Below are 20,289 nucleotides of genomic sequence, written 5' to 3'. Positions count from 1 at the left end.
TTAAACCAAACATTAAACTTAATCCGTGAATACAAAACTAGAAATTTTGAGATAGAATTCTCCTGTCTGTCTCCTCAGACACAGTGAATAAAATATCTAAAATCTATATACTTACTGGGTCTGATTTGATGGTTGCAACTGTAGTATTAAAATCTGAGATCCATTTTTACAAATAATTTACAAGTTTTTCTTCAATTTATTTTCTGTAGATCTAAATCTGCATAGTAACAAACAGCATACAAAAATTCACACGCACAATAAACTATTCAGTGATCCTTCTTATATACCAAATGCTTTCTTAGACACGAGATACTTTCTTATACACCAAATTATAGCTGTAAGCATCAAATCACAATGAACTTTGAAACTATTAGGAATTTGTAATTTAAATAGTTTCGCTCAACCCCTACTCCCAAATGCTTTTAATTAGAACAGACTTTTTAATTAAGTACTCCCATGCACAAAGTTTAGCTTGATGATTTTTCTGTCATATCAACCTCCCATGCAAAAGCAAATAATCATTGTGTTAAAGGAAGGTATTTTCTTTGAAACTAAGCTGTAAGAATTCTAGTTCTGATTTCAGGTTGACCAATTGAGGCTTTGCTGACTAAAAAGAAGCCCTGCTCCCAGGAGGAAGGCAAAGAGCAGATCCACAAGGCAGCGAGACAAATCGTACTAGGTGTCTAGGAGTCAGTCCTATAATTCTGTATGTCAAAGACATCATATTTTTTCCAGGGACAGTCCAGTTGCTTATTAGAGGAAAAGTGATAGAGTGGAATGGACGTGAAATTTGAATTCACAGAAATGTCAAATCACTGCACTTCCATTTGCTAGCTCTGTGAAAATGTGCAAGATACTTAAACTCTCTATGCCTTAATAGCCTTATTTGTAAGAGGCATTATTTTCTTGGGTTGGTGGAAAGTTTAGACTTAAAATCGATATAGCACCTTTAACATCACAGGTGCTCAGAAAATGTTAGCTTTACTGATACGAATCATTATTGCCAGTTTACTTAATCTTAATGTAAAGCTTTCATCCATTTGAGATATCGAGGAATAACTGATTGGTAAACTTGCCTCAGCATGAGGAACAAACAGGAAATATATTTTTTCTGTGTCAAACACATATAGAAAGAACCAAAGACAATGTAGAAAATGGTGGGCAGGAGTGAGATTATCTAGTTAGAGGGTAAGTATGATGTACAATGAGTAACCTTTAAAATAAAATGTATGAATCAACCCTCTGAGTTGTCAGATGTAAACAGCACACCTCCAAATAATGAGGCCTCAGCCATGGACACGCTCCAGGGATTCCAATAATCTCTCTTTTGCCGCTCATTTTTGCAAAGTCTTCTCCATGGCCCATGACTTTTCTTGCTGTTTGAAGAGTCAGGAAAGGAGAGAATATTGGGACCATTATTATATAACATACAGACATGGCACAGTTTGAATTATAGGACCATATATCCTTCCTAGCACATTTGCCGTCCGCCTTTCATTCAGGTGGTTTGTTAACAGAAGGCTGAGTTAGAACCATAGCCCCATAATTCAGAAGCCTGTTGTTAGTTCCCTGGGTATGTCCACATGCAGCTATTTACTGTGGGCTACAGGGCCAATATAACTTCTCTGGAACATTATAACATTTGTTTAAAATTTTGTTCCTACAGACGTTTAATGATCTGCAAATATGTTTTAATAAATATGACAAAATTATATGTTAGAACTGCTTTTAAAATAAGGGTCTGTAAATGAAAGAAAGATAGTCAGTCTTCAAGGGTCTGTCTGTGCCTGGTGCATTTCTGCCTCCGGTGGATTCTGAAGTAGAGGATCTCTGATGTTTAATAATTATTTAATCATAGAGAACTACCTGAATGTGACAGGTGGGGTCTATTTTATAGCTGACATCTTTAATGCTTGATACATTTGTCCATCTGTTAGGAACATTAGCCAAAAATTTAATAGGAGACATATTTATTAAAAGTAGAATTACAGCAGATCAGATACTGAGCACATAATGTATGTAATTTTTATAAACGTGTTTTATATAGTACCCATGGTAAAGATGCTTATGAAATACTTATTACTGGTATATTTTACAAATCTAAGAGAGTTTTATTTAAAATATTTAGTTTTAGATAAACGTTAACATTTCTAACATGCTAATAATTTTTGTTACATAGGCATATTAATGAATTTCTTTCTTCAAAAGTTTAACATTTGAGGCCACACTAAAACTTTTAATGCAAACAACACCATGCTGAAGGCTTCTCATTCTAATACTGGCAGAAAGAGGCAGCTGCCTCTTCCACGGGGCTTATCGTGGGGGAGGCTCACTTTATATGACTTCAAAGTGAGATAAGCGCTATAGAGTAATTCTTAGGGTGATAGTATTGAGGAGTACTTAGTGGAGCTCTTTGTAGAGAAGTTCAATAGGAGGCAGCAGAAGGGGAAGTAGGGAGAGAGGGCGTACTTGTATTCTAGGCTTCTTGAAGGAAGAACAGACCTGAATATTTCAACACAATATAGAGTTTGGCGTGCTGTAGAATAGACAGGCCACTAAACCTGGGGGAGGGAAGTAAAAGATAAGATTGAAAAGGAAAAGCAGCACCAGCTTAGGTACCATGGAGAATAATTTGTAGACCATGGAGAATAATTTGGCTAGTTAATGTAAATATGGGTCTTTTAAATAATTATTCATACTTAAAAGATTATTTGTATAAATCCATTTTTTTTGCTCCTGGATTCTTTCTACTTGATATACTGTAGATCACAGATGATTAGAAAACTATATTTAATACTTTAGTTGCTTTTCTTCATTGTACAGAGAGAGACTTAAGAGTTCCACAGTGAGTACTGAAATGTTACTTTTGAGCAAATTATTACTTTTTATAAAGTTTATGAAGGACTTAGGTTAATGAAATTTGAATTCTGTGGAAGTTGACAAGGTCTCGGTTCCCTCTGTTTAATCCTAGGAAACATTGCGTATTTTTTAAAAAATAAGAATGGGAATGATAATCTCAATATAGTTGAATACATGCTAGAAATAATGAGACAATTGAAAAGAGAGTTAAGTAGGGATAAATAAATTAAGGGATTAAGAATTAGAAAGCTTTGGCAAAAGTATCAACACTCTATCTTTTTGGATACTTCTCTATTCTCTGTTACTAGATTTTTAAACAAATCAATGTTACTTTATGTAGTAGAAATCATTTGAATCAAAATTATCTTTAGAACAGTCCAATTTTTAGCCAAGTGGTAGTAAATATACAAAAGACAGAAATTTTTGTTCTGTTTATTTTTATAATATTATTAGGTTTGTTTACTAAATGAGTAATTGAAACTCCTGCTATGCTGAAACCACAAATAATTATATATTACTCATATAATGTAAGTGAGAAAAACATAGTTTGGTCCCACAGGTGAGCCCAATTAAGCTAAGCAAACGGAAGAAATCAGGCCATATTCCATACAAAAACAATAAATGTTTCACAATATGTCAACATGGTACTGCCATATCCTTAATTAGAAATAAATTTTTACCTAAATTATATGGCCTTGATACTAGTATTTGATTAATACCTGATTTAGGAGGTTCCAATCTTTATTTAATACCAAAATGTCTACAGCTGAACTGCAGTAATATTTAGTATCAATCAGAAATGACAGTTAGGGGCCAAAGAGGTAAAATCCCTTTAGACTGCATATCTACACATATCTACAGAGAGAATTAGACACAGTTTGTGCATGTCTTTACATCGTTGCTCAGAATTACAGTTCAGCAGGATTAAATACATGTTTTCACTGGTTAATCTTAGGTTATATTTTATATCCAAACATGTATGCTATTTTGAGGGAGCAGATCTTTATTATGATTATTATATGTTTCAACTATTAAGAAAAATCCTAGTGTATGACTGCTGAACTGAAAAGCTAAGGGTATTTCTTTTTTATTTTTTCATTTATAACTATTATTTTTTAATAGAGATGGGGTCTCACTGTGTTGCCCAGGCTGGTCTCGAACTCCTGGGCTCAGGCAGTCCTCCCCACTCAGCCTCCCAAAGTGCTGGCATTACAGGTGTGAGCCACCACTCCCAGTCCTGAAAAGCTAAGGCTATTTAGCGACTTTCAAGTAATCATTATTATTATTCTTAAAGTTGAACTAGATTAATTTTAAGAGAGGCAACTGATATCTGACACAACTTATTAGCATTTAGCCAGTCTGAGGCTAATCTCATGGACATCCCTGCCTCTGGGAGGGAAAATTGTGGATTTGAGATGTTCATTATATAATATGTTTTTATACTTATAATATATGTAATTACATATAATATATAATTACATTTAATAATATATATAATTATATATATAATTCAATATCTACTTTGTGTAAACCATATGAAATCTATATTTTTAAAGACCTATATCTGATTAATGCATTTATTTAACACATATTTACTAAACTTACAATAGTCCCTCCTTATCTATAGTTTATCTTCCCATAGTCTCAGTTACCCATTGTCAACAATAGTTTGAAAATGTTACAGTATTTTGAGAGACAGAAAGGCTACATTTACATAACTTATATTAGAGTATATTGTTATAATTGTTCTATTATTATCCATGTATCTATAATTGCATCATTATTATCTATAATTGTTAATCTCTTACTGTGCCTAATTTATAAATTAAGCTTTATCATAGGTATGTATGTATACAAAAAAAACAGTATACATAGGGTTTGGTACTATCCATGATTTCAGGCATCCACTGGCAGTCTGCACATATCCCCCACAGATAAGGGAGGACTACTGTATACTCTGTGCAAAAGGGAGGACTCTGTATACTCAATGAGCAAAATAGAGTTTCATGACATCTTGGAGGTAGTATTTCAACCCTACAAATGTTTATTAAGATGTTTATTGCAGCATTATTCACAATAGCCAAGATTTGGAAGCAACCTAATTGTCCATCAGCAGATGAATGAATAAAGAAAATGGTGTACACATACACAATAGAATACTATTCAGCCATAAAAAGAATGAGATCCGGTCATTTACAGCAACATGGATGAAACTGGAGATCATTATGCTAAGTGAAATAAGCCAAGCACAGAAAGGAAAACTTTGTATGTTCTCACTTTATTTGTGGGAGCTAAAAATTAAAACCATTAAATTTGTGGAGATAGAGTGTAGAATGATGGTTGCCAGAGACTGGGAAGGTTAGTGAGGAGAATGGGGAGGGAGTGGGGATGGTTAATGGGTTCAAAAAAATAGGATGAATGAATAAAATCTAACATTTGATAGCACAACAAAGAGACTATAGTTAGTAGTAATTGGTACATTTTAAAATAACTGAAAGAGACTGGATTGTTTGTAACACAGAGGATAAGTGTTTGAGGTGATAGACACCCCATTTACCCAGATGTGATTATTATGCATGTATGCCTGTATCTAAATATGCAATGTATCCCATAAATATAATATATGCACCTAATATTTACCCACAAGAATTAAAAACATTTTTTAAAAAGGAAGGATTATAAAAAATAGAAAAAAATGAGAGGAATATATAATTTGGGCTTACCAATATTTCTATGAAGTACGACATGATTTAACATTGCTGATATTAAGTTCCTTGCAACTTACTATATCCACTATAGATTGTATAAAAGTAGTTGTATAAAAGTTGAAGGTGAGGTCCATAAATATTTAGACTATCTTTTTTATTTCCTGAATGTACTATAGGTCATTTATGTTTTCTTATATTTTAATTCTTCCAGTTACCAGACATTTTGCAAACATTTACATGGCAATATGTACTTTTCAAAGCTCGGAAAACTTTCCTTTTCTGATTGTTCTCCTTTCTACTGTACATATTAAAATTTGAATTTCAGACATATATTAGACAAATGTATACAAAGTTTAGGCCACACCGGGAAGTAGACAGTTTAGAGGGTATTAAATATTTGAGAAATATGCTTATGTTTGGTATTGTTATTGTTTTATTTTTGGTTTGGACTTTTAATTTCCTATTTCTTATTAGTGCTTCATTCAAATGGATTTATTCGATGTCTCCAAGATTTGATTTCCTTTTCTTTTTCACACAACTGTGTGTTTGCTCATTAGTAAAAGTTGAGTAATATACAGTGTTTACATTTTAATATTTAATTGTTGGATGAATCTCACTTCAAGGGGTAAAGGCTATAGTTCATTGACAGTGATGAAATAACCTAGCTGGCTTTCATATAAATAGCAATGAATGTGCACAATAGTTACATTACATGGTATATTTAACAACACTGCTAAAGAGTAAGATGGGAGTTCAGTCTTTCCTGATGGAGATACACCTGAGTGCATTCAGAGAAAATTTGGTTCTGCAAGCTTGAAGGAAGTAATTGTTATTCAACAGAAATCAACTAACTTTGCATATCAGTAAAATACACACACATACTCTTAGCTATTTTCTGAGTGCTCTGGAACTGATATCAAAATAACAAATATATATTTATGAGAAGTAGAAATGCTGTATTCTTTTCAGTCGCATAAACTCAGTGTAATTATGAAATTAACTTTGAGAAGATATGAAAAATGTTACTTCTTAACCAAGTAAAGATCTAATAAAAACTACAAATTTTATATCGTTACATCATTTTTACATGCACATTTGTACCCCAAATGCCATGCCATTAATTAATTTTTCACTGTTCATTTCTAGATGGAAGACTGTATTTGAAAACTACTGTCATGTACTGAATCTTTCCTGTTGAAGAAATCCATGTTATAGAAAAGAACTTTGCAGTCAGACATTCGTCATGGGAAAGTTCAGAAAAAAATAAAGTCCTTTTAAGGGAACTTCCTGAATTTTGTGTATTAATGTTCTTTAAAAGTTTAAGTATTCTACAAAAAAAAAAAAAAGTTTTCTCCATTGATTTTCACCTGTGGTTCATACCAGAGACCTGAGAATGTTTGTAAATGTACAAGTATCAAAGTTCTTACAGTTAATTACTGCAACTTGCTGCTGGACAATTGTATACAGAGTTAAAGGCAGGTCTGAATAAGACCTAGCTTTGTTTTTTTCTAATGGAATGAACCATTTTCCCCTTCTGAAAATTCTGTATCTGAGCACATCAAGAGACTCTTGTAGCAGTGGTTACCCAGACTTACAGAATTATGTCCTCCAGAAACCAGCAAGAACACTTGGAATGAACGAATGAACTTGTAGGGGGCATAGAGGATTCTTGAAAAAAAAATGCAAGAGTGATTTTCTGTTACATTCAATTTCAAACTCTCTAATTGTGGGTTTTCTCCTGAAGAATTTTTTTTCACATACTTTCCAAAAGACCAACAAATGGATGTTGACAACAACCCAATGAAATAACATTTTGCATATCTGAAAAGAAGCATTGAATATAAGCCAAAAGCTTTCACTGAAGGTTTTTTTTTCTTAAAAAATAAAAAAAATATAAATGTAACATGTTTTCATTCCAAACTGGTAGTGGTATATAGAATTAAAGATAATAATGTTGCTTCTTATTCAAACTGTTGGTCATATGTACAGTATATAAACATAAAACACACAAGGAAGGTATTATGTATGCAGTAGTATACTAGAGTTTAGGAAAATGAAAATTTTAGAAAATATGTTTTGTCACCCTGTTGGTCAGAAAGATGTCTTTCTGGTTTTAACGCATGCAGGCATGTAAATATTTGTCTGGATTCACAGTATTAATGAATGAGATCTTAAGCATCTGGTGACATCAGAACTCTGTGTCAGCCACTTTTATTTGTATATTGAACCCTAGCTAGTGCCCCAAGCTGCACTATTGGGAATGGATTGTGGCTGAACAGCAAATCAAAACACCAGAAATATTTTTATATGTTAACGTCATATTATGTTAATGTTGCTGAAAACAAAACCTAACAAACCTTGATGTACCAGTCCAATACCATGTAGCGCTGAGTGATAAAGTTAAAATGTGCTGTGCTTCCCACCCTTGTCAGAGGGAAGGTTGGCTATGTGTTATTTTCACTGTCTTTTTGAAAGTTACAGTATGTGTTTTCACTTTCGTGCAGATAACTGGAAGTAAAGCGGCAAACAGTGCTTATTACATGCTAAAGTTACCTTCTCTTTGTTTTTTGCATATCTGGAATTACACCTTTAAAGACTGATATGAATCAGTACGGTCACTATACATTTTATGATTTTTCTGTCATCTTAAAATTGTATGATCGTAACATTATTTATTACCACAAAACAGCAAAATCTTCAATGTCTAAGAAAACTAGCTTAAAATGTTTAAATATAGTTCTGATTGGGTATTAATTACTTGATTAAGAAAAAAATTAACATTATAGATACTCTGGCATTACGCTTCTATACCTTTTAGGTCTTCCTTGCAATACTGGAACATAATTCTTTTGTGTAGCTCACTATTAGCCAGCTAAGTTCATCTTTTTAATACCATAAAAAGGTTATATGTACAGTTCCTATTTTAGCTTGCTTACAAAGGGAGCATTATTTTTATTTAAAGTATTGCTAGTAAATGATTTGTAGAAACTTGGTTTTCTAAGCATAGTTCTTCCATAACCACCTTTTGTTGTTTGAGCACAAGGGATTCTTTTCCTAGTTCTATGTGTTTGTTTCCCTATATGCAGTCTTTAAAGGATTACAACACTTAAAATTGAATGGACTTGTGTCAAGCTTTTGCATCATACATTTTTTGAAAGATTTTTTAAAAAGCCTACAACTTACATATGTAGTAGAATCAGCCATTGCTCTGCTCCTGGCATAGAGTCACCTGTTACGTGGATTAAATAGTTTTAAAATACGTATTTGAAGACCTTTGAGAATGCTTTAGTGTTTGATTTGAAATAAAAGGAAATTTTAGCAGGGATTAAAGAAAAAAGCTATCAGCTGTATGTTAAGAGAGACTCTTACTAACATGTTGTAAATATTACAATTCATGAAATGTTATTGTAAGTCCGTAACTTAATTTTTTCCCGGTTTTAGTTATACAGGTTGGTTTGGAAATTTGTGTTTTGGCATAAACAAGTAAAATGTGCCCATTTTATGGTTTCCATGCTTTTGTAATCCTAAAAATATTAATGTCTAGTTGTTCTATATTATAACCACATTTGCGCTCTATGCAAGCCCTTGGAACAGAACATACTCATCTTCATGTAGGACCTATGAAAATTGTCTATTTTTATCTATATATTTAAAGTTTTCTAAAAATGATAAAAGGTTATTACGAATTTTGTTGTACAAAATCTGTACAAAAATCTGTTTTTACATCATAATGCAAGAATTGGAAATTTTTCTATGGTAGCCTAGTTATTTGAGCCTGGTTTCAATGTGAGAACCACGTTTACTGTTATTGTATTTAATTTTCTTTTCCTTTTCAACAATCTCCTAATAAAACTGTCTGAAATCTCCCTGTGACTTTATTTACAGTTCATCTTTATTAAATTTTGTGAAATGCATAGCATTGAAGGAATATTTACTTTCTAATGGGAGGCATCTAAAAACAACACAAGTCAGCTCTTTGCAATGCAAGGGGAACAATGCTCAATGATTTTATTTAACATGCAACTGCTTCTATCTCTAATATGAATTACTGTGGTGAAAAACATCATAAAAGCACACTCTGTAGTTATTGTTTAACAAGCAGATTTTCCATATTTTGTTTCTTGCCAGCTAAGCAAACTGCCCACATATACATGATTTATTTATGTACATTTCTCAGTTTATGAAGCTGTTATTTGTACCTTTTTTCTTTATATTCTTATATTCCCATGATTCTTATTTCACAAAGCTTTGTGCTGAATAATGCAAAGTAGACATGTTGATGGAACAAAATATATTATTCCCATATCTATGAGTGAAGATTTGTAACTCTAACTCAGTGTTTTGCTTTTGATCTCTATCTTTGGGAAAAAAAATGCCTTTAGAAACTTTGAAATTACAATATCCTTTAATAATATATAAACACTTTAATCAATCAAAAGTGCAGCATTTGAAGAAATATCGGGTTGCTATCTCTGTGAATATTCTGAACATTCCCAAGAGAATGGAAAATGAATTTTTCTGTCTAAAGGTATGATTTTAATGAATTCTTGAAACAGTATATTAAATTATGATTTTTTTCCTTAATAAAACCTAAAACGTTTATGTGACCATTACAAGCACATTTTTGTCTTCTGTCATCATATGTTTATGTCAGTAAGACTAGCGCTAGAACATCATGCGGTCTCTGGATGTTAGTGAAACTCAGTGATAATTTAGGTTTGCCCCCATGTGTTCTCATTGAGACTAGCAAATTTATAATGTTCACAAGAGCTATTTATTACTAGAGGAGAGTATCTTATAAATATGTTATATGGATTGCATTTTTAAAATATGGGAAATAGAGATGTTAATAGAATCAAAAAGCTGTTGTAAATTGCCTTACAAAAATATCTTTTCCTTATGTGCAGGCTTGGTGATAACATTTATCTTTACTATATGACTTGTATATAAAAGCCGAACTTATCCTCATTTATTCATTTAACCAAATTCATGAATAAAGCCTCCGTTCTACACAAAGCATTGCACTAGACGTTGTAATGACTGAAGTTGAAAGCTTATAATTTTGTTGGAATAAGGAATCTTACTTTCAGGAAAATAAGATTCATTGAGCATTTTTTTTTGCTCTGTAGTGGAAATAGAACTGGCACTAAAAGGGTATTGCCATAGACACCTTTCTACTAGGTGGTAACAATCTAGTGACCCATTTTATACTTTAACCTTCTAAAGAACAGAGGTGATTTGGGAGTCAAGCAATTGGGTAGGAATTGAGAAAAAGGAAAGATATATTTTCCCCTATGTAAAGCATAGTTCCCCTATTAGTTATTTTTTTCATGTTTGCTCATTTATTTCAATCACATAATTCTTATCAATGATCACAAATGTTATTTTAAGGTAAGTAGCCTGTTTAATTACAGACCAAAAAAAAGGTTATCAACAAACAAAAGTTCCTGATATGTTTAGACTATTGCATATAGATATACAATATTTAATATTTATCCCTCAGCATCAGTATATAGAGTAAGTAATGGCTTAAAATGATTCAAAGAACACAGAACATAAGTTCCTAAATGCCAACTGAGTGATTTAGGTAATGGGTGACATTTGTAGTGGTAGCATCATTTACATTTAGAGATTAATGAGCTGAAGATTTTGAGGTGAACAATTTGATCAGTTAGGACTCTTCTGGTGGGATATAATAAAAACAAACTTTTGCAAGATTAAAGAGCAAAGAAAATTTGTTATAAAGACAGAAAGGTGCACATGGACCCCAAGACAACAACGCAGTCAGACCCCAGGGACCAGGGACCAAGAACCTTCTTCTACCTTCACTTTTCTGCTCTTTTCAGTGACTCTGCTTCTTTCTCCTCTCATTGCAGACACACTTGCTTCTCTTGTTCGTCACTTGACTCTTCTATTATTCAAGAGCATAAGACCCAGCCCACAGGAATGAACAAATCCTTCTCTCTGTCTTGTCCTAAGTCAGATTCCCAGAGAGTTCTGATTGCCTTGGGTCAGAGCACATGCCAGTAAGGTACCTTGGCAGTACATTAGATGAGTTTAGGGAATTTTAGAAATTATTGTGTCTAATTAAATTTGAATCTCTGGGGTTGAGGCTAGGGCATCAGGATTTTCAAGTTCTTCAGGTGATTCTAGCAAGCAGCTAAGTTTGCAGACCACTGTCTGGGAGATTGACAAATATTACGTTATAGAAAACAATTAGTGGAGGTCCTGCTGTGGGGCAGAGAAATAGCTGGAGATGAATAAGTGTGCAATGTGAGCTGTGCACTCACACTACTAATGCCAACTAATGGTTCTGTAAAATCAATTACATATTTTTGAAAAGTAATTTTAGCATTTTGAACTTAATTCTGAATTAAATATGAATTTGCAATACGAGGAATGCAATGATTTTTTTCTAAATAAAATTATTGATAAATCTGACCCTAGTTCCAACTGCGCATGGAGGTAAAAATTCTATCTCAGTCATTATTGATTCACCTTTGCTCTGAATGTCCTAAACATTCTTCTCAGTTCATCCCATTTGGGGAGAATCCTTGGTTTTTCATGCCTAGGATTAGCATGTGAGAAGCAGCCCCAAGCCCTTCTCAGAGAGTCTACAGGTTTGCAGAAGCAAAAGTTATGACATAGTCTGGTGTGGTTCTCAATGTAGAAAGGGTAACTATTTAAGACAATTATATTAATGGGGGAGTGTAAAGTCGGGCAAAAGGAGGTAATGTTTTTATATATAGCTCACACTGGAAAAATGTCAGTCAATTCAAGTAAACTGTGGTAAATTCTGCAAATATAATGTATTATCTACAGCAACCACTAAAAATGCTCTATTAATATACACACTCAAAAACACCATAGATTAATCAAAATAGAATTCTATGCTATGGTGAGGTTAGCTTGCAGAGAAAGAGTAAATATCTTTGGGAGTTGATCCAGAGTGTTAAGTTACTTTGCTAGTAGTCTCCAGTTCTCTCGCAGGTATTTTGGTTGCTCTTCCATCAATGCTAATTGTGTGACAAACTGTGTCTACTACATTAGGCAACAGATGACCACAAGTTGGTTGATAAATCTCCATCACCGTGCATTATCCCTATTTTCTGTTTATTGTGCGTAGTCACTTTTGATAATATATTTTAAACTTCTGCTTTAAAAAACAAGCAAGGACTTAAATGGTAACTATTTAGCTATTAAAAGTTATTAATTTGGCCGGTCACGGTGGCTCACGCCTGTAATCCCAGCACTTTGGGAGGCTGAGGTGGGTGGATCATGAGGTCAGGATTTCAAGACCAGCCTGGCCAAGATGGTGAAACCCCATCTCTACAAAAATACAAAAATTACCCTGGCATGGCAGTGTGCGCCTGTAATCCCAACTACTTGGGAGGCTGAGGCAGAGAATTGCTTGAACCCAGGAGGCAAACGTTGCAGTGAGATGAGATCATGCCACTGCACTCCAGCCTGGGTGACAGAGGGAGACTCCGTTTCAAAAAAAAAAAAGTTATTAATTTAAAAATCCCCATTGTTAATTTCTATCATGAGTATGGGAGCTGGGAGAAGATTGTCAGTGCTTTTCTTACTAACTCACCGTGTGGAATTTATAAAGAAAAAGATAATCACAATGAGTTGGATTTTTCAGCTAAATTCCTTTGGTTATCATGTGCCTGGGTTCATGTATGCTGAATGGTTTATGACTCCTTCCATTATATAGTTTGATGCTTTTTAATGTATGTATGTTTTACCTATGTCCGCCCCCCCCCACCCACCCAACACACCGCATATGGCTACAGGAAGACAATAGGTCCATATCAGAGCCAAAATAATAGTAATAATAGTGGTCAAGAGATCTTGGGAAATGAAGGTCCCTGCAGTATAGAACAAGGCAGGGCAAGACCAGAGAAAATGATCAAAGAACAAACAGGTAAATGGTGTAACAGCACAATGTAATTTTAGGGGAGAAAGGTGGAGAGAAATTTTTTTTTCCCCCTGAGACAGGGTCTCACTCTGTCACCTAGGCTGGAGTGCAGTGGTGCCATCAGGACACACTGTAGCCTTGACCTCCCTAACTCAGGTAATCCTTCCACCTCAGCCTCCAGAGTAGCTGGGACTACAGGCCCACATCACCATTCCCAGCTAATTTTAGTAATTTTGTAGAGACAGGGTGTCAATAAGTTGCCCAGGCTCATCTGGAATTTCTGGGCTCAAGTAATCTGCCTGCCTCACCCTCCCAGAGAGCTGGGATTACAAGTGTGAACCACCGCACTCAGCCAAAAATTCTTAATTGACTAACAGAAATGATAATTTAACATTTAGATGTTATAGGTATTAAAAGCTGACTGTGATTTGGGGGACACCCCCCATTCCTGGGGAATCTTTCACCTGCAGTTGCCTTGAAGAAGCCAGATGCACTTCCATTTTGATGGGTCACCTAGCACTCCTCTTTTATCTGCTGAGCTTTCACTATTAGGCCTAGCTATCTTCTGTTCATTCTTGAATCTGTACCACATGCGTCCACAGTAAATACTCCAGCATTATTACTTTGATAGACACTGGGAATGTTGAAGCACTCCCCATAATGCAGAAAATGCTCTGACTACCATTGTCAGAGCAACAAACCAGACACATATTGCTACATTAAAAATTCAAGCATTAAACAGACACTGGTCCTCTGTGTCCACCAACCTGTAGGGGACAAATTGGGTTCTTTAAGTGGTCCCATTGAGATCTCTTCTCTAGACTTCAGATGAAAGACAGTTATTTTTCTCATCCTCTAGGTGTTTGAAGTAACTTGAAACAAAAGAGACCCTCAGCCCTCACCAACAATCATCTTATTACCTCTGATTCTTTATCCTACCTCTTAAATTTGTTTTACAATCTGTAGGGGGTGGAAAATGAAGGACACAATATTAGTTTCTAAATATCTATTTGCAAATTCTGATGATGATCTTGCATCTTGCCTTGGGATGTGGTATCAATATTATTTATTTATTCATTTAAAAATATTTTTAAATGTTTTGAGATAATTGTATATTATAGGCAGTTATAAGAAATAACACAGAGACATCCCATGAATTCTTCCCTCATTTACCCTCCAGGTGAACTATTGCATAAATATAGTACAGTATCACAATTGGGAAATTCACATTGATATCATCTACCAACAAGATATCACCTGTTTTACATGCACTCATTTGTGTGTGTTTAGTTATATATTTTATCAAGTTTGTAGATTCACGTGACCATCACCACAGTCAAGATACAGAACAGTTCCATCACAAGGATTCCCACTATTATATTTTTACTGCTACAGCCATCAACTTCTCTCCCTATTTTCCTGAAAACTGGCAAATGCCTAATCTGTTTTCCATCTCTATAATTCATCTTCATAAGAATGTTGTCTACATGGAGTCATACAGTCGGACACCTTTTGAGATTGACTTTCTTTTACACAGTGCAATGCTCTTAAGATCCATACAAGTTATTGACTTGTCAGTAGTTAATTCCTTTTTATTTCTGAGTATTATTCTGTGGTATGGATGTACCACATTTCGTTTAACCATTTATCTTTTGAAGGACAAGTGGATTGTTTTCAGTTTGTGGTTTTTATGAATAAAGCTCTATGTGGCCGGACGCGGAGGCTCACGCCTGTAATCCCAGCACTTTGGGAGGCCGAGGCGGGCGGATCAAGAGGTCAGGAGATCGAGACCATCCTGGCTAACACGGTGAAACCCCGTCTCTACTAAAAAATACAAAAAAAATTAGTCGGGCATGGTGGCGGGCACCTGTAATCCCAGCTACTGAGGAGGCTAAAGCAGGAGAATGGCGTGAACCTGGGAGGCGGAGCTTGCACTGAGCCGAGATTGCGCCACTGCACTCCAGCCTGGGCCACAGGGCAAGACTCCGTCAAAAATAAAAAATAAAAAAGCTCTATGTATATTTATGTACACTTTTTTTGGTATCAGTTTTTATTTCTTCACTCCAAGAATGTAATTGCTGTGTCATATGGTGATTGCATGTTTAGTTTTGTGAGAAACCATCACACTCTTTTCCAGAGGGGCTGTGCTGTTTCACTTTCCCATCAACAACGTATGAATGATCTAGGTCAGGCAGAAGCTGAGTTCTTCTCTCTGCCCGTTGACACAGGGCACTGGAGGAAAAGAAGCTCACACCACCTCTTTCTGCTTACTTGATGCAAGGTGAATACCCGCACTGTGCCCTAATGACATGATTGAGGTGGGTAATGAATCTAAGTGGTAGCTAGCCCTGTCTTGCCCTGCCTCATTAAGTTTCATGGCTACCAGCAGGTGGGGGTGGAGGCTCAGCTAGGCCCAGCCAGCAGAGGGAAGGAAGATTAGCTCCCATCTGGTTGTTAACAGTGGGATCACAGCCTACCTCCTGCTTATACAGATGGGGAAGTGGTGTGGAGGGTGGTGGCATTGGGTGGAAGATCAGCTTTTCACTTGCCCCACTAAATGTGGAGTGTACTTGGCTGTGGGGAGTGACTTTTCCATTGGTGCTTGGCTGTAGTTGGTTGTGTACGGCCAAAGAGGTTGTTTTGTTTGCCCACCATTTAACTGGTCCTTGGGGTAAGGAAAAAGACTGACCTTAGAGAATTTTATGTTTGGGTCTCATTGCAGCTCTTGCTTGGAGACTTCTGCAGGGCTGTGAGATACATGGGAGGCAATAAGGAAACCCAGGGAAGTCAGTTCGGTATCATTCTTAAGGCTTGAGGCCCCTAGGCAGTCCGCATTCTTTCCACCTTTCAGAGACCCTCTCTATGCTTGTTTGTTGTCTTTTTGTTCAGAGTTCTTAGTTGTAAAAAAGGATCTGGGAGGAACAGTGCTATTCTCTTGGCCAAAACCAGAAAAAGAAGTGACGTCCCAGGTTTTCGTTTTTGTTTTTCCAATCTCAGTAAATTTTGTTTTGTTTTGTTTTAGTCTCGTCACATTGGAAGGGCAGAACTTTAACAAATGAGATCATATGGCATTATTACTTGCTAAGATAAATATTTAAAGCAATCATGACCAGAAACCAACACAGAATCTGCAAGATATCAAAATGTTTGTTATTTTAAAATATGCATTTATGTGATAGTACTATTTTGCAAAGTAGGTTGGGCATGATCTTGTAGTTAATGCGCAGGCATGTTTTATCATGAATTATTTCAAAGCCATAGAAAATGTGAAAGACTCACACCCTTTATCTAAGATCACTAATTGCTAATATTTTGCCCCATTTGCTTTCTCTCCCCTCTCTCTCAGAATGTGTAAGCAGCTGTGAACTATTTTTAAAAATATATTTGATATATTATATTATTTAACATTATTTTTTATATTAAAATGACCCAAATTTGGCCAGCAGGAACACTCCCTCAAGCTGGCTCTTGTGTCCTTTCTATGGGTCTCCATTAATTGTTGAGTATTTGCTTGCTTGGACCTCAATAAACTGTTCCAGCCTTAGCTAGTACTTTTTTAACTGCTTGAGACCTTAAAACACACTATTTCAGCCAGGCACTGTGACTCACACCTGTAATCGCAGTACTTTGGGAGGCCAAGGTGAGCAGACAGCTTGAGTCTAGGAATTCCCGTCCAGCCTGGGCAACATGGTAAAACCCCATCTCTACAAAAAAATACAAAAATTACCCCAGTATGGTATGGCAACAAGACTGTGGTCCCGGTTACTCAGAAGGCTGAGGTGGGAGGATCTCTTGAGCCCAGGCAGAGGAGGTTGCATTGAGCAGAGATCATGCCACTGCACTCCAGCCTGGGTCACAAAGTGAGACCCTGTCACAAAACAAACAAACAAACAAACAAACACCCAGCTATTTCTTCAAAGAGTCTTAATTGTGAAACTTCAGTAGAAAGTAAGACTGATATAGTTTCATATTACATAAGGTTAAATATAGTTGATTTTAAAAATTCACACTGAAGATCTGTTTCTAGAGGATTCAGTAAGTTTATATTTATTTCCAGCATTTTAATTATTTTTATTTATTCTAATTTTCTGGGGTTTCTTTTTATTTATTCATTTTTTAAGGCTGTGATTCCTCATTTGATTTATTCTTCCCATAACAGCTTGGAAATCATACACTCTATTTCTATTTTGTTAGTAGTTATTCTTGAGTTTTTAAGAAGTTTACTTAATGTAGCAAAGGGTACAATATTTCCATACATTTATTTTTTTCCAAAAAATACCAGGCCCCTGAAATGCCTTCATTCCGTTTCCTCTCTTGATGTTTTAGATGCTCTTTTATTTCTAATTTTCATTTTTTCCTACAAGAACTTACTATTGCTAGTGGTTCGTCATTTTGTGTTTATATTATTATTATTCTTTGTATTCCTTATTGTATCTCTGACTTCCTGAGTCATTTTTTTTTGTTTGTTTCTGAAGATTATGTTCAAAAGTTTCTTTCCTTAATGGAGTTGTATAAGATTCTTTACTTTTTGGTAGTCTTAAAACAGCTTTATTTTTCTCCTCTTCTTGGACAAAAAATAAATTTGCTTAATGTTCAATTGGATTTTGCCAGTAATTTTCTCTTAACAATTTTTATATTCTTCTTGCTGGCTTCTGGCACCAACTGGTATTATGAAAGTGTAGTTTAAATGTTGTTATTTGTAGGCAATTTGTCGTTTCTCTCTGGATTCTTTTAATAACTTTTATTTGTCTTTGGTGTTTTGCAGTCTGGAAATAATTTGTATAGGTGTGGACTTTTATTTTTATTTATTATATTTGGAAACCACTGGGCTTCCCAAATAGTTGAAGAGATATTTTTCTTTAATTTAGAAAATTCTAAGACATTATGTCCTCAAATGATGCCTGTGTCTATTTTTCATAATGTTTACAACTTTCTGGAATTCCAATGTAATTCTGTGTGAGACATTTCTACTTTAACTTCCAAGTTTCTTAACCTTCATTCATATATACTATTTCTTTATCTGTACCTTATTCTATGTAATTTTTCTGATTTCTCTTTCAGTCTACTAAATATCTCTTCAGATGTATATAGTTTGCCATTTAACGCTACAGAGAATACTCAATATTATTATATTTTCATTTTTTAGAAGTCTACTTGGTTTTTTTTAGACCTTCTAAGTTACTCTTAGTAGGTTTTCTTTATGCACGTGTTTGGTTCTTTCTTTTATTTCTTTATATATTATATACATTATTTACCTATAGTTGCATACTTCTATATCTATCTATTTATTGATCAATAAAGACATATTTTGTTTCTGAGAATTCCAATATTTTGTGTTATTGAGGTCTGATTCTGTATTCATTATTTCTACGATCCCCTCTAATTTCTTATTTCTTAATAATATAAAAATTTTGATTTTGTAGAGTTAGATAGAAGGAATAAATTCTAATGTTTGATAGCAGAGCAGGGTGACTATAGTTAATAAAAAAGTATTATGTATTTCAAAGTAGCTAGAAGAGAGGACTTGAAATGTACCCAAAATACAGAAATCATAAATGCTCAAGGTGATGAATATCCTAAACACCTTGACTTTATTACTACTCATTCTAAGCATGTAAAACATTATATGTACTCCATAAGTATGTACAAATATTATGTATCAATTTTAAATGTTGATTTTGAACTCATGTTCATTGGAACTTTATCTATGGGAATTCTTGAAAATCTTGTTTGAGACTCTAATGCTCCATGGAGAATTTTTTTTTGCTTCTGCTAGATACCAGGGGCTCTTTTAACTAAAATCTAAATTTAAATTAACTTAAAATTCTTTTAGTTCATGGAGATAGTGCAAGTTTGAGAGTAAGTTTATTGTCCTAAATCTTCAAATGAGATTCCTTTCTTCTTTACCCAGAGTTACAGCTCATATATATTTTTTTCTGACATCTACCTTTAAGAGATGGATTTTTACCACTTTAAGTTTTTAACTTAGAGTATAGACTTTCTGATTCCTGGGTTTATATGAAATTCTCCACTCAGACTTTATTTCCCATATGCCATAATCATGACCTTTGAAACTGAAATTCCAAGTTACCCATGGATCTATAGATGGCTCCGAGACAGATATACTTTATATCCTTCCTCTTTATCAGATTTTCTTTTTTAATTTTTAAAGAAAAGAACTTTTCATGGAACCTATGCTTAGTCATCTGACCATTTTTAAACATTCTTATTTGGCTCTCTTATGTTCCTGTCACATTCAACTTGCTTGGCTGATACTGAAACTTTGAAACTTTGAAATTTTCTGCCCAAAATTTATAATTTTTTTAATAAATTTATTTATAATGCTGGAAATTCTACTCCCTGTACAACATGGCTAGGCATTCCTTTCTGTCCCAACTTTGTCTTGTTAGCTCTTTTTAAATCTTAATTTTGGATCAAATCAGGTGCCAATTTCTCAGGTAGCATTTCTTAACAATTCTTTCTATCTAACTTAGTCAACAAAGGCCACAACATTTCTTGGCTCTCTCACAAGGCAAGTGACTACATGATTACATCTAAAAAAATTGATTATAATGCTTTTTCTCTGATTTTTTTAATAATATATGTCTTCAAGGAAACAAATTCTGTCTTGTTATATTTGTTGTACATCAAGCTTTGTGAATGATTTCTTGTATTTGATTAACAAATGTTTGCTAAAATAATTATGAAATTATAAACTAACTGGCCCTAAAAATGTTCTATCATTTAATATAATCCTGTATTTTATAGAGGAAAATGTTTTTAAGACCATTGGGCATTCAA

At 34.4% G+C, this 20,289-nt stretch overlaps 1 protein-coding gene across 3 annotated transcripts in view; it reads left to right on the top strand.

Annotated features, from left to right (window-relative positions):
* The window catches only part of DACH1 (dachshund family transcription factor 1), a 430,993-nt gene extending 421,560 nt beyond the window's left edge, over positions 1–9,433 (top strand). For all 3 annotated transcript variants that reach the window (XM_008952797.6, XM_055096837.2, XM_034936783.3), the window contains one exon: positions 6,714–9,433. In XM_008952797.6, coding sequence (XP_008951045.3) covers positions 6,714–6,751 — 38 coding nt within the window. In that variant the 3' untranslated portion in view covers positions 6,752–9,433. The remainder of the gene's footprint in view (positions 1–6,713) is intronic.
* Positions 9,434–20,289: the final 10,856 nt, after the last annotated feature.

This window comes from Pan paniscus, chromosome 14 (genome assembly GCF_029289425.2).
Source record: "Pan paniscus chromosome 14, NHGRI_mPanPan1-v2.0_pri, whole genome shotgun sequence".
Lineage (NCBI taxonomy): Eukaryota > Metazoa > Chordata > Mammalia > Primates > Hominidae > Pan > Pan paniscus.
The sequence above is the reverse complement of the archived record's forward strand: the minus strand, read 5'-3'. Positions and strand labels throughout refer to the sequence as shown.